This window comes from Stomoxys calcitrans, chromosome 2, assembly GCF_963082655.1.
Source record: "Stomoxys calcitrans chromosome 2, idStoCalc2.1, whole genome shotgun sequence".
Taxonomy (NCBI): Eukaryota; Metazoa; Arthropoda; class Insecta; order Diptera; family Muscidae; genus Stomoxys; species Stomoxys calcitrans.
The window spans coordinates 139,234,669-139,250,996 of NC_081553.1; the positions used below are offsets into that span (position 1 = coordinate 139,234,669).

At 38.1% G+C, this 16,328-nt stretch overlaps 1 protein-coding gene across 1 annotated transcript in view; it reads right to left on the reverse strand.

Annotated features, from left to right (window-relative positions):
- The window catches only part of LOC106091964 (probable oligoribonuclease), a 44,372-nt gene extending 30,388 nt beyond the window's left edge, over positions 1 to 13,984 (reverse strand). The window contains exon 1 of the mRNA XM_059362125.1: positions 13,409 to 13,984. Within this exon, the coding sequence (XP_059218108.1) occupies positions 13,409 to 13,851 (443 nt within the window). The 5' untranslated portion in view covers positions 13,852 to 13,984. The remainder of the gene's footprint in view (positions 1 to 13,408) is intronic.
- Between the last annotated feature and the right edge of the window lie 2,344 nt (positions 13,985 to 16,328).

Here is a 16,328-nt window from a genome sequence, read left to right on the forward strand (position 1 = left end):
ACTGCGCCATTATCAGTCTATCAGTTATCGTCGTTGATTCAAAAAGCTGCTACTCCCTGCGTTGTGTCCGTGGTCAAGGGAGTGGAGGGGGAGTAGTTGAGGATTGCAGTAGAGCCCTGGTCGCACTAATGTAGTAGGCAGCCCGGAGAGTTGTGTTTATCTGCCTAAAATTACAGCGAAAAGCGCCCTACCTTATAGTGCGATCCAAAATAAGAAAAAAATTTTAGTGACCCCGGAATCATTATTATTAAAAAAAAAAGAGAAAAAGAAACCTAACCGTGGGGAAGAAAAAAAAACTTGTAAAGTTTATTTCTGTTTTGTATGCTTAAACCCCATGTAAATTGTGTCGTTCGATTTTAGCCTGTTCCCATTATATTAATTCGTTTTTGTGCTAATCGTTATTTTATGAAAAAAAGAAATATTTTAAACTGTTTTTTTTCGTTGTTCAAAATAGAGAAAGCAAAAGTTTAAAGGGGAAAAAACATAAGTGTAACAATATTACAAAATCGATTGATTTCAAAACATAAAAACTAGAACAACAAGTCACATAAAAAAAACAATATAAACAAACAAGTATATATTTTAAATATAACAACACCAGTGTTGGAAAGTGCAAATTGCCTTGTCTGCCACTCTGCCCTCCCCTGCTGAAAGGTCTTTCATTGTGGGATCCAAAGGACAAGTAAGTGGTTCTTTTACTCATTTGTTTTTGGTTTTGTTTTTGTTTGCCTAAATTGGAATCACAACTTGCTAATATTGAGGCTGTGGCTTCGTGTACCAGTTGGGTTGATCAATTGAGCAAACCGTTAAGCTATGCGAGAGCAGTGGGCGAGAGCAGGTTCTCTTTTAAATGATCTGTTTTAAAATATATATTTTTCTCTTCGATCACAAATTGAACCCTTTTCAATTAATAATTTAAACCTTGACAAAAAAAAAACAAACTTAGTGCTTGCCAAGATAACCTGGAAAAAGGAATCGGAAATAACATTCTTGTATGCGTTTCAATGTTATATTTTGTGCTTTAACGCTTGCCTTTTATTCTTTGTTTAAAGTTTTAAAAGCACCAAAACTTATAAAGCCAGCCTATTGCTGCAGTTTATACAAGCTTGCTCTTTTAGTCATACGTTGTTGCTCTTAGTAATGGGGTACACAGCAGCACATACGTGAATGTTTGTTTTCTTTTTTTTCTCTCGCATATAGCAAGTACTCATTTGTTGTTGTGATCGAAGGCATTTTTTCTTCATTTAGTGTTTGAAATTTTTGTTGTAATAATGATTTGGGTTAAATGTTTTGAACCTACAATAATAGTTTAACCACCGAATAAGACCCAGCAAAGAATATCACTAATACACATACAAATACATCTGTCCCGAAACAGGTCACTGAACTTTATTCATTTTTCTTTGCGTTTTTTTCTTTTGCTTTCTTATGCATACTGAACATATGTGCATGTTACATTTGAATTTCGCTTAACAGTCCGGTTAACGTAACAGACACCTACAAGCAAAAGCCTAACACTGTAAAAAAATCATGTTGGAGTAAATTACTTGAATTAACTTGTCTTTGAATTTTTATAATTAATGTTGCTATTATACATTTTTATATTATCTACATATAAGTGATAACCAAGAAAATAATGAAATTAAAGATACCATGAAAATTTCTGCTTTTCGTATGATATTGGTCTTAATTCTTAAAAAACCCATGAAGTTAACAGCTATGTTCTAAGCGAACTTTATATGTTTGATTCCTGAAGGCACCACAGTAGTGTAAAGGCGAGGTCTTGAATATGGGTTACCAGGAATATATTGGTGGATACCAGGTAACATGGATGGGTGGGCGTAGACTTTTCAGTTTGCACATCTATAACCTGAATGAAATCGGCTCTACAAAACCGATTTTCCTAACTTTTGTTTGCTATTTCTTCCCCTTCTTGACTTAATGTTGCACGCTTTATAAACAACCTCTTTAAATTTTATGGTAGCGTTTCCGAGCTGGACAATGGCAAGATCCCATATCCACCGACGAGCAATAAGGCCGAGCCAATTACGCGTGCCAATGCTTGTCTGCTCACAGACTTGACCAACTTTACAGCCTTTTCGACAAATTGAAATTGACCGTTGTACAGGGTGGCTGATGAAAGCCGCTACCAAAAAAAAATGTAATAACTTTTTTTCTATTTAATAATAATAATTTAATAATTAATTTAATTAATTAATTAATTAATTTAATTAATAATAATTTAATAATTAATTTAATAATTTAATTTAACATGAATAAAAGAAAAATGTATTCCATACACCGAAAAAAAAATGTAGCAATATTCATCATTGTAGCAATATTCATCAGCCACCCTGTATGCTACAAAGTGGTGAAAAAGCTAAGATGTAATGCCATAACGGCGATTGGCATAAATATCTTCTCAGACAGCCTGGCAGGGTGGTCAGCATTCCAAAAATATGTGGCCTAGTCTAGACTTGAAGAGGTATACCGCTTTGCTGTCTCTGGGTAGAATGGAGGTTTCAGTCATTGTACCCGTTATGACAGGTCACAGTCTGATCGGAAAACATGCTGGCAGTCTGATGGTTACCAGTAATGACTTTTGCCGAAGCTGTGAGGACATCGAAGAACATAGACCATAGAACATATGCTGTGTACAGTCAGAAGGCGTTCCACTTTAGGTTCTCAATTCTTTGGGCGCTTGTGTATTTTAGCGGATGTAAACATTCACAATTTGTTGGGCATCTTTCTTCTCCTATTCCTGTGGTATCACAATGGACGAAAACGTCTTAGTGAGTCTGATGGCAGACTGCCACTCTAGCCTATCCTAACCAAAAATTATTTTTAGTAGCCCAAATAGGGGATAATACCACGTAATGAGACCGGCTAAAGCCACAGCAAATCCCAACTACACCGTATAAAACGTTGTTGCTGTTGTTGTGGCAGTTTGTTGTGTTCTATTTTTCTCTTGATTCTGTTGAGTGTCCAGATCCAGGAACTCTGCGACACAGGGATCTAGGTCCGAGTCGAGTGGGTCTAACTTCTTAGTTAAACAGGTGACGTGTGTCGTGTGGTCCCTGGTCACAATCGGGACATACATCTTGCACGTCGGCATCTATCCTTGCTCTGTAGGAATTGAGGCGGCTGCATCCGCCGGAACGTAATTGAGCCAGAACTACTCTGGTTTGCTGGGGTCGGTAAATTTCTTCAGGTGCAACTGGAGGCGGTCGTTCTCCAAGGACGACATTCACCCGGTAAATATTTAACGCATATGCTACAGTGTCTGCATAAATGTTGTATAGACCCGCATGATATGCCACTTGATCTAGAGGTTCTCTCTTGTAGCGCTGAACGTCACTCTCTAGATCATGTAGATCTACCTTAATGCTTCTGGGCAGTGAATACGAATTCACAAGATGATGATTTGGATGATCTATGCGATTAAAACCCAAAATGTATTGCTTAGACAGCATGTAGTTGTGTCTTCGCACTGGTAGGATCTTTGTCTCCTGATGGAGATGGTCCACATGAGAACTGAGGAGACAGCGCGTCGCAGTTCGAGGAGCGGTATTCCGACAGATCTGAATATTATTCCACTGCGTGTCACAGAGCTGACGGGAACACACTGGCGCTGCATAACTTACCACAGACCAGCCCATTGCTTTGTACGTGGTCAACAAGGTTTCTTTGTCTGTACCCCAATTGCTTACGGCAAGAGACTTGAGGACCTTGTCTGTACTTTTGACTTTATCGCAAATTTCTGTGGCATGTGGGGAGAATGTGTAAGAGCTATCAAATGTGACGCCAAGTATTTTGGGACACTTAATGGTCGGAATCATTTCTCCATCGACCATCACAGTCAGTTCGGCATTCACCTCACGCGTATTTGTAGTGAACAATGTAGATGAAGATTTGGTTGCACATATCTTCAGATTTCTTGCAGCGAAATATGAGGCAAGTTCGTTGAGGTAGACGTTCAACCTACCGCAAATTCACAATGGGTGGAGGATTAGGTAGCGGTTAAACAGTGCCAGAGATAACACCTCACCTTGGCGAACTCCGTTTCACTCTACGGTGCTTCGACTTCTTATCCCTAAATTCCACAAACGACTGGCGACCACACAGATAATTCGCGACCCAGCGTCTTGGCTACTCGTGAGAGAAGGGAGATCGGTCTGTACGTTTTTCCCCAAACTCGGGTCCTTTCCAGGCTTGAGTAACGGGATCACTCTGCCCATCTTCCAGACATAGGGTACTATAAGAGTGTTTAAAGACAGGTAAATGCAGATTCTTCAGCATCAGTGTAGAAATTTCGTCGGGACCCAAAGCCTTGGATGATTTGGCACCACGGATGACATTTGTATATTCGTCCAGGGTAAATTGTGATGGCTGATTTTCGGCTCGGAGACCACGGATACGACGAATGGCTCTCCTCCTAGCCCTGTCACTCTCGGGATGCACAAAAAATTGACGGTTGAACAATCTGATGCATCTCTCGGATCAGTCACGGTTACATCGCCAAAGGACCTATCATCCCGTCTACTGGGGATCGAGAGTGACTTAACAGTAGACCACAGCTTGCCTACACCGGTGCCTAAGTTACATTGATCCAAGTGTTCCAGCCACAAATTCCGCTTATGTTCGTTGACTACCCTGTTTATTACCAGATTCAGCTCGCTGATTTTGGGGTTAGTGGGGTCCGTACAACGAATCACATCACGCTCGTCTGCGAGTACCGCTGCCTGAGCCGAGAAATTGGGCCGAACTTGGGGTATTCAACCAGTTGGTATAAAGCGAGTGGCTGCTGCGTTAATGTTTCGAAATTTCCTGTTGTTGTTGTAGCAGTGTGTTGTACACCGAGACGGCAGCCCTTGCCGATGGAGGATTCCATCGGGTCAATCCGGTACGTACAACCGGCTGCCATGAGATTGTCGAAATTTCCTCTCGGTAATTAGCACATCCGAGGGGGGTGTCAGTTCAATTAATCGGCAATTGGTGTTCTCTCTGATGCCAGCATAATCGGTCTTCTTCTGATTGATAAACGTCCGGCGGTGGTCGGTCGATTGTGAGCATTAAGAGGAGGTGGTCTGATCCCAAGGAAATGACGGCATATTGTGTCCGTGACAACTGTGCAGGCTGCAGGTGTTGGTCAGCGTTTTCTCCTGGATCGCTGCCACCAATATGTTCTTCCGGGTCTGTTGGGGTTGGGATGCTGCTGTTTCGTTTATTGCCGCACGGAAGAGGTCGGGGGGTCACATAGTTCGACGACGAGGACGCAGAAGACGACAACGAAAAAAAGACGAACATCCTTACCCTTACATTGTCTGCAGGGCATAGGCAAGTCAGATAAATTTCCCTTAAACACACTTCTGAATACGGACAACCTTAGCATATATAGCAAAAGTTTAGCTATATATGCTAAGAAAGTTTTCTGTAATGCTATCAAAGTTTCCGAATATAAATTCGGTTGATAGTCTGTGGTATATCGTTAAAACTCAAACAAGAGCACTGTGTCCGTCCAACTCATATGAATTCTGGTTAGTTAAGCCAGTTTCGGATCGCCAGAACTGAGCCTTTTTAAACATAAGGCATTCGTGATACGTCATTTCGTGCAGAATAGACCCATCTCGCTTGCGCCTGGCGATATTGACCTCTACATGGAATGTATGGGAATAGCAGTCAAGTCCAATACTGGCGACTTTGGCGTAGTTAGGGGAGGTTCTGGGGTGGGGAAGGCTTAGCAACCCACAGAGAATCAGAAGCCCCCCAGAATTTTTCTCTATACATATATTTTTTTAATTAATATACACTTATTTTCGTTTAGCTTAACTACACAATAAATAAATTATATTATACTGTGAAATTTTCATTCTAAAAGTAAACAGGAATGAGGAAAAATTCCTAAGAATATGTGGCCAATATAAATTATTGCATTTTGCTCACAAAGAGCAATCATAGTTTTAAGGTTTCGGCAATTAAGAATTAGACATAGGCACATTTTTCTCGAAAATTGGGACGACATTTATGATGCTTAACGCCCGAGTTCAAATCCTGACGAGATCAGAAACAATTTTCAAAGTGGTTATCCCCACCTAATGCTAAAGACATCCGGTTGTTACACCTCCAGATATTGGTGTAAGTCCCTAATAAATTCTCTATCGCCATGATATGTTAAGTGTCCGTGTATCCATTGAAATCACACGAAATTTTTATCAAGTACAGCTAGCAGCTCCAAATATTGCCCAAAGTACTTCTTATTGAAGTAAATCAGTTGGAATTGCAAATGAGCCAAATCCGAATCGACCTTCCCAATTGACTTCTTATGATGTCGGGGCGCGCACAAAAACTTCTGTTGTGACTTTCAATCCATAAAAAACGATCTCTAGATTTGACTTGTTGAGAACATGCATTGATTGATCCTTTAATTTCAACATAATATTTGGTCAAGCTATATTGTAATTTAATATATTTTGATAACGACGTATTTTATTGGAAGTACAATTGAGAAAGAATAGAAAATTTTCATTTGAATAAAAGTAGTATACAATACAATGTTCAAGGCATTCTATAAATTAATTAACATTGATTAGAGTGTTATATTCCAAAGTGTTTCAATACCCTCTCTCACTCTATTAAATTTAATTTACTTCTGAATATTTGAAAATTTACATTTCCTAATGCTTTGGTACAAATATCAGCAATTTGATCACAAGTTTTAACATATCTAACTTCAATATTTCCTTGAGCCAAATGATCTCTAATGAAATGATGTTTGATATCGATATGTTTGGATCTTTTGCATTCCGTGTTTTTTGACATGAATATACACCCCTGATTGTCTTCATATAAAGGTACAGAGTATACATGGTCAACAATATACATATCTTCAAGAACACCTTTTATCCATATGGCTTCTGAGGTAGCCGCACTTAATGCTATATATTCAGCTTCTGAAGAGGATGTCGCCACTGTAGCTTGTTTTTTGCTGGACCACGAAATCGTATTTCCAAAAATCTGAAATGCAAATCCGCTCACTGATTTTCTGTCGCATACATCGGAAGCCCAGTCCGCGTCTGAGTATCCAATCAATGGTTCACGGCCTTCTTCTCGTTTTATCATCAATTTCAAATGTTTCGTGCCCTTTAAATATCTTAAAATTCTCTTCAACATTTTCCAATGAATTTCTGTTGGATTTTCTTGTGAACGAGCCATATAGCCAATATGGAAGCAAATATCAGGACGTGTACATAACATTACATACATAAGACTTCCTAATAGCTGCCTGTACGGTTTGTTTGTTTTTTCTGATTTCGGTATTTTCACCAGTTTTTCCAAGGGTGTTACAGCAGGTTTACAATCAATCATTTCAAATTTTTCCAAAATTCTAGTAATATTGGTTTCCTGTGACAGTTTCATAACTCCATCCTTTTGACTATAGTCTACTTTAATACCCAAAAAATATGTGAGGTCCCCACTATCTGACATACTAAAATTTTTGGATAATTCATTTTTCAAGAATTCAATTTCATTCCTGTTGGGACTTGCAATCAAAAGATCATCGACATATAGGAGTAAATATACTACACTCGAATTGTGATTTTTGACATACAGACAGTAATCATGATTTGATCGAACGAATCCAATCTTTAATAGAAACATATTAATTTTTTCATTCCAACAACGAGGACTTTGTTTTAAACCGTATAAAGACTTATTAAGTTGAAAAACTTCATTGTCATTAAGAGAAATTCCTTCAGGCGATTCCATGAATATTTGTTCTTTTAAATCTCCATGAAGAAATGCAGTTTTTACATCCATTTGATGGAAATGGTATCCGCATTGAACTCCAACTGCTAAAAATATTCTTATTGTTGCACCTGTGGCTAAACTTTTAGCCACAGGGGCAAATGTTTCTTCATAATCTATACCATATTTTTGTAAAAACCCTTTTGCTACTAACCTCGCTTTATACCTTGAGACACGTCCATTTTCGTCTCTCTTTATTCGGAATACCCACTTTGACTTTAGAGGTTTTACATTTGTAGGCCTTTCGACTATAGACCAAACATTGTTGTATTCCATAGATTTAACTTCATCGTCTATTGCCTTCAACCATTCATTCTTGTCTTGCCTCTTTAAAATATCTGCGTATGTATCTGGATGTTCGCCGTCTATATTATCACTAATATCTGCATTGTAGGATGTGAAGTAATCTTTAAAAACCTTTGGTATAAGACCCCGGGAACTTCTTCTTAACGTAGATTCGTCGTGCTGTGCATTCAATATACTCTGACTATCATTTTCTGATATTGTGTCTTGCACATTGCTACTATTTTGGGTGTCACCGTCTGCATCTTTCTGGAAACTGCAGTCCCAATTTATATTTGTTTCGCCACTTTCATCTTCTTGAGAATCATCCAAGTTTACAGATATAACATTCCTTTCATTATTTTTTTCGCCACTTTCGTCCTTTTTTAAACTGTCCAAATTTGCAGTTATGACATTCTCTTCATCCCTCTCTTGCTCATTGCTGCATATTGGAACCATATAATACTGATTTTTGACAACAGTATTTTGAAAAGGAAATAATTCTTCATTAAACTTAACATCACGGGCTGTAATTATTTTTCTAGTTTCAACATTCCCGATTCTATAACCATTGTTTGTGTAACCTACCATTATTCCTTCTATGCTTTTTGGATCTAACTTCTTTCTCTTTTGGTCCGGTATCCAAACATTTGCTTTGCAGCCGAAAATTCGTACCTTCTTGATATCTGGTTTATTTCCATACCACAGCTCCGCTGGAGTTTTTTCTCCATCAAGGCTTCTAGTTTCACATCGGTTAAGCAAATATACAGCAGATAAAGCTGCTTCTCCCCACATTTCCTTTGGGGCATTTGACCCAATCAACACCGTCCGAACTTTTTCAATCAACGTTCTGTTAAACCGTTCAGCTACTCCGTTTTGCTGCGGTGTATACGCTATGGTTTCTTCAAGTTGTATTCCTTTAATTTTATAGTACTGTATTTGATCATTTGAACGATATTCGGTACCCTGATCGCAACGCAAAATGGATATCTTCGTGGAAAACTTAGCTGCTGCAAAAGCCTCATATTGTTTAAATTTTTCAAACACTTCATGTTTGCTTTTAATCAAATAAATCACAGCAAAATGTGTAAAATCGTCGACGAACGAAACAATATATCTGTAACCATCGTGTGTTTTCGTAGATATTGGGCCGCATACATCACTATGAATTCTTTCCAAGACACGAGTGCTGCGGAAGTGGACACCTTTGAAGGGTTCTCTACTCTGCTTACCCTTCAAACATGTGTCACACATACCAAAAGATTTCACATTTCCCATACCTGTAACCATTTCATTTCGATGCATTGACTTAAGGCTTTTCTGATTAACATGACCTAATCTACAATGCCAAAGCTTTCCATCATCAAGAGAACACAATAAAGAACAGTTTATACATTTAATAAATTTAACTTCAAAAATGTTACCTTTTGGCTCAGCCATGACTAAATCTCTACCTTTGTTCAAAATAACAGCTGTATTGTTTTTGAAAACAACCTCTAAGCCCGATTTAGTTATTTTGCTGACTGATAATAAATTTTCCCTCAAGTGTGGTACATAAAGAACATTCTTAAGAAGTACATGTTGGCCGTTGAAGGTATATCCATGTATGTCGCCCATTTCATTTGCAGTCAATAATTCTCCATTTTTGGCGATGCTAATTGTTAAAGGCGCTTTCATTTTCGTCAGTTTATAGAACAAGCTTCGATCATTTGCAATATGGTCACTCGATCCTGAATTTAAAATAAAGTTCATCTTGTTCGACTCACTGCCATGTGCATTCACCATAAAACATACTAATTCGTCTTCGCTTTGGCCATCTGAAGTAACAACGTTGGTTTTTTGATTGTTATTAATGAAATTTGCTTCCTTCTTAAAACGACAGTTAGTTTTCATATGCCCCATTTTTCCGCAATTATGACATTTTCCATTAAATTTGATTCTATTACTCTTTCGAGCCACAAAAACAGCACCTGGTTTTTCACTATCGTTGTCCCCATTTCGATCATTTCGTTTTTTCTCTTCCGCTAGTAGACGCTGCTTTACTACTGACAATGTTAAGTCGTCTTCTTTCATATTTTCCAAAGCTGTTATTAAAGGGTCATAGCTTTCAGGAAGACTTACAAAGAGTTGCGACACCAGGTCACATTCATCTAATTTAGCTCCAGCTGACTTCAACTGCCGCACAAGACTATCGAACTCCATGAAATGGTCCATCATCTTTGTATCCTCCGTTAACTTTAATTTTGCTAACTGCTTCCTCAGTATTGTTTGATTTGTGGATGATCTCACCGTAAATACATTCTTCAAGGCATTCCACATTTGCATTGCAGACGCTTTTTCTCTAACATAGTCCAGGCAATCATCAGAAATGCAGCTTACTATAATGCATTTTGCTTTATTATCCTTTTCTTGATACTTAATTTTCTCGTCATTAGTAGCGGTGCTTTCCAAAGTCGATTCAATTACTTCCAAAACGTTAACAGCATCCAAATACATACATTCTTACACGAAAACTCCAGTTTTCGTAGTTTGTTCCATTAAATTGAACTATTCCATGAGGAATTTCCTTTCTTTGGTCGCCCATAACCTATTGTAATTTAATATATTTTGATAACGACGTATTTTATTAGAAGTACAATTGAGAAAGAATAGAAAATTTTCATTTGAATAAAAGTAGTATACAATACAATGTTCAAGGCATTCTATAAATTAATTAACATTGATTAGAGTGTTATATTCCAAAGTGTTTCAATAAGCTAAACATAATTCAATGGAATATTTGGTGTAAAACAAAATGAGATTTTGGTACATTTGTTCAAATTAAAATCAATATTGGTATGCCATACGTTATAATGTATCAATTATATTTGACGCGAAGAAGTCTAGGCCTCATTTGTATACTCAAATTAAAATAGGAAACTGAATTTGTATTCTACCACCGGCTAGACAATCGTTTCGAACCGACTTATGCAAACGTCTTTGACGGCTTTCGCGATCGACTTGGCGACAGCCAAGAAGTCATAAAGAAGTATGTGATGCCCATAATTAGCCCATATGAAAGAAAACAGATCATATTGATTTAATTTCTAGAACACACATAAGTATACGAATTATTTTATTCATATAAGAATGCAAAAACATGTTTTAAATTTTTTTTTGGTTCGGTCGTAATGTTTATCACTCTCGAACCCCTGTAGACGGGATGGTAGGACCTCAGACACTTTTGGCAACGCAACTGTGACTAATCCGAAGAGATGCTAGTTGTAGAGCTATTCGTCGTATCCATAGAATATGGACAGCCATCACAATTTACCGTGGGCGAAGTTACGAATGTCATCCGTGGCGCCAAATCAACCAAGGCGTTGGGCCCCGACGGAATCTCTACAGTGATGCTGAAGAATTTGGATCTACCTAGAGTTGAGTACCTTACAACTGTCCTCAACATGTCTTTAAATACTCTTGTAGTTCCCGATGTCTGGAAGATGGGCAGATCAATCCCGCTACTGAAGCCTGGAGAGGACCCCGAGTTTGAGGGAGTCGTACAGCCAAGATGCTTGAGGCACTTCTCCTCCCGAGCCTTGTTGGAGAATTTTCATTCGCCGGGCATCATTATAGATTTCGAAGACTGCATAGTACAACTACTGCTTTTCATGCCATCACCGCACATATTTGTCGCGGCTTCAATCAGCCCAGCCCATGTGATAGAACGTTCCTCGTGGTACTGGAACTATTTAAGGACATTGCCAACACTATTGAAGGACATTGCCAACAAATAATCTGTGTGGTCGCCAGTGATTTGTTGAATTTAGAGATAAGAAATCAAAACACCGTAGAGTGAAACAAGGAGTTCCTCAAGGCGGGGTAATATCTTCGGCACTGTTTAAACTCTACCTTTCCTCCTCTACTTCAAGATACACGTCAGATGATTAACTAACCCAGGCAGACCCATTCGACGCAGACCCAGATCCCTCTGGACGCATCTATCTTAGTAGAAGAGTTCCTGGACCTCGATACTCAACAGAATCAAAGATAGAGAAAGATAGAACATAACAAACTGCTACAACAACAGCAAAGACAAGGACGGCCATCACAGTTTACCGAAACAATCTTTACACTGATGCTAAAAAATCTGGATCTACCTGAAGTCGAATATCTTATAATTGCCCTTAACCTGTCATTGAACACTCTTATAGCACCCGATGTCTGGAAGATGGACGTGATCCCGCTACTTAAGCCAGGAAAGGACCCGAGTATGGGGGTTCAATTAGACCAGGCCATGTGATAAGACGGTCCACTTCACTTGGACTTGTAGTGCTGACAAAGAAACCTTGTTGATGACGTACAAAGCAATTGGACGGTCTGTGGTAAGTTATACACCAATGCGGTCCCGTTAGCTATGTGGCACGAAGTGGACTAATATTCAGATCTGTCAGAATGCCTTTCTTCGAACTGCGAAGGCTTTCTCCTCTGTTCTCACGTGTCTACTGATGGAAGTGCAGTAGACAAAGGTCCTACATGGTTTCTATAAAAGACCTTCTGATCGGTTATCGCACGGACCATCCAAATCATTATGGGGAAGTATCCACTGCCCAGAAACCTTAAGCTGGATCTACATGATCTAGAGCGTGAGGTTCAGTGCTATAAGGGAGAACCTCCAGATCAAGCGACATATCAAGTGGTCCTAAACAACATTGATGAAGACACTCTAGCAGATGCGGTGAATAGCTACTGGGTGAATGTGGTATTGGAGAACAACGGCCTCCTATTGCACCTTATGGCTCAATTACGATCCGGCAGATGTAGCCACCTCAACTCCTACAGAGTAAGAATTGATTCCAACGTGCATGATGTATGTCCCGATTGTGACCAGGCACTACATGATACACGTCACCTGTTTAACTGTTCAGCCAGATCCATTCGACTCAGACCCAGATGCCTCTGGACGCACTACACCTTAGTCGCAGAGTTCCTGGATCTGTATATTCAACACAACCAAACAGACGTCACACAAAGGAGACAACGGATAAATTGCCCATTTAGTCGATTAACGGCAACGCTACAGGTCATAAACGTGGATTACATACCAAATATCTGCCAAATTGTGAGTTCAGTGCCTGTTTATGGATCCGTTAATGCAAAGCTGGCGTATCTGTACTGTTTATCAACCTATCTGGGACCTTACCAATGTCGGTGTTGATAACTTTATGTCATATTTAAGCCAAAATGGAATAAAAAATTGAGTCTTCAAGCAGCTCAAGAAATCAGTTCGGGTGATTCGTTTATATAGGAGCTATATTATATATATATATATATGACATACCTGTCCATATATACAGAATTTCCGGCTAGGGCACATTCGCCCTTGGGTATATATGCCTTAAAAAAATCCAGAAGTAGTTCCTGTCCCTTACTCGTTGTAATTTGTGATTTTAAACATTTCTCCACAAGTCCGGATTCATAGTGATGCTTCTTACACCAGCTATTCATGTTTTCAAACACCACTGCTGGGTGGTGAACAGCAAAACAGGGTCCTTCGGCGATAATATTCATCTCCTTATCAGTTATTACACTTGAAACTTCAATGATTTTGTCGTTGAGAACATCCAAGCCGGTCATTTCCAAATCCATCCATACTATGTACGTACATGTCTGCATGAACTGAGATTTCTCGCGCAAAATCAAAATGCTTGCAGTAGATTTATTTTTACAAATTAGTTGTGATAATTTGTTATTCAAAAACAGATTATTTAATTTAAAAATCATTAAAATCCACAATGCACGTTGTTTCAACAAATATAAGGCAAGAGACAACGGGATGTAAGTCGATTTTCAAGTAATCGATTTTTTGACGTTTTTCCATGATGTACCACTAAGAGGTAGTGTCATTAGCACAACAACAAAAAACTACCTCCAACGAAACTCCCTTGAGTGGCCAATACCGTAAAATGAAATGTTAAATCCAAGATATATTCATTTACAGGTAGTGGCAGTTGCCCAACAACAAAATATTGAGTGCACTATCTGTCAAAATCCGTGATCTGATTTTGTGTATGTTACTAGTTCGCGCCATTTTTCGTTGTTTGTGTGTGTTATGGGTCTTAACTATAATACACACACTCAACCAAAACTCGTTGACAAATAGTGCACTCCGCGAGAAAAAAATTGTAATTGTACCCAGGTACTTGCAAGCTGATATCATCATATTTGACGCAAAGATCGCAGTCTGTTTTTTATAACAATAGTTGGTCGAACTCTCTGAATGTCCTTAAAGGAGTACCTCAAGGTTCTATCCTTGGCCCTCTTTTATTTTCCATGTATATAAATGATCTGCCTGATGTGCCTGCAACATCTAAAATCCAAATGTATGCTGACGATGTCCAACTTTACACATACTGCAAACTGAAAGATATCCAAACCTGTGTGTCTAACATAAATATTGATTTAGACTTAATACATTGTTGGGCTGTTAATAATGCATTATGTTTAAATCCATCCAAAACCAAACTGATTCTGATAAGTAAAAGAAATGTGACAATAACTGATGATCTCGTTGTGAAAATTGGTAACTCTGTAGTGAATCTTGTACAAGTAGCCACAAATTTAGGATTGACTTTTAATTCAACCCTAACGTGGACAAATCACATTAATGCAACAGTTGGCAAAGTACGTGGGATGCTGCGAAATTTATGGACTGTTCGCTTGTCAACTCCTTTTCACATCCGAATGTTACTTGCAAAAAGTTATTTAATTCCCACACTGTTATATGGATGCGAGATATTTGCGAATTGTGATGCAGACACCAGTAGAAAGCTTAATGTTGCTTACAATGATATTGCAAGATATGTGTTTAACAAAAGTCGACAAGCTCGTATATCACAATTTACATACCAAATATTTAACTTAACTTTTTCAAACTTACTGAATGTCAGATGTCTACTTCTTCTGCACAAGGTAATCTACACAAAAGAACCTGAATACCTACACAAACATCTGAAATTCGCCAGATCCAACCGTGGCCTAAAACTCATTCAACCACGATTTGCCACACAAACCTCTGAACGACAGTACATTGTACATAGTACGCGTCTCTGGAACAACCTACCTCCCAACATACAGAGCATAAGCAATGCAACTTCATTCAAAAATGAGCTATTTAAATTTTTTAAATGAACTACGAATTATTTTTCTTTAAATGTCCTTAATATTTACTACTATAATTTAAAATGTTAAGATTAGTTAATATCCTTTTAAAAAGAATAATCATTATTTTATATACTCTATTGCGAATCAGCACATTAACATATAAGATATAATCTTGTTGTGCTGGTGTTACACTCAATAAACAAACAAACAAACAAACAAACTCTACCTGGTAATTATGTCCTGTTTAAGGGAAAACACATGATCGAGCCATTAAATCCGGATTTAAATAGCAGTGTAACGGAGGTTTATAGTGGTTTTAGAAGTAAATATTGTTTTACAACTTATCTTCTTCAAATGTGTTCTTTATTTGCTTTTTCATCATTATATCACTGTTATGTTGCTTATGTGTAGAATATCGGATCAAAGAGAACATCGCACCTTAAAAAAATGGCGACAAAGATAATCCGAACATATTCCGCACAAATGGTAAGTTCTATGAGCAAAATAGTAGCGACATGCAAAAATCTACTCCCAACGGAACTACTCAGGATTCACTGAATAAGGTTAAGCAAGGCGATCAACCGACATGCAATTTTTTTTTTAATTTTCGGCAGTACTTGCTATTGAGGATGTCAACTTATTCTCTTCTTACATTCATTCTTTGCTTACGTTTTCTCCTATTTGATGACATTTTCAATCGGCAAATTTGACATCTTTAATTATATTCATGGTCCCTATCCACTTTATGTTTGAGCAAGTGACCTAACCTTCCAGTAGTGAAACTTGGAAACTACCTTCAGTGGCAAATACCGTAAATTGAAATGTCAAAGTGGTTTTAGAAACAAACTATGTTTTACAAGTTATGTTTTATATTTGTACTTTTATCATTATAAAACAATTTTAGAAAAAATCACGACTTTTATCAAGCCTTTGACATATAAATATACTGCAAAATCAAAACAAATGTTAAAGAAATTGTACTCAGCTGATCGCATGACCTCACCTTAAAAGTGCATCCGGTGTTCTGACAAAGAAAAGAGACCGTCGGATTTCGCAATAATTTAATAGGCATTTTCTCTGTAAATGAAGTCAGTACA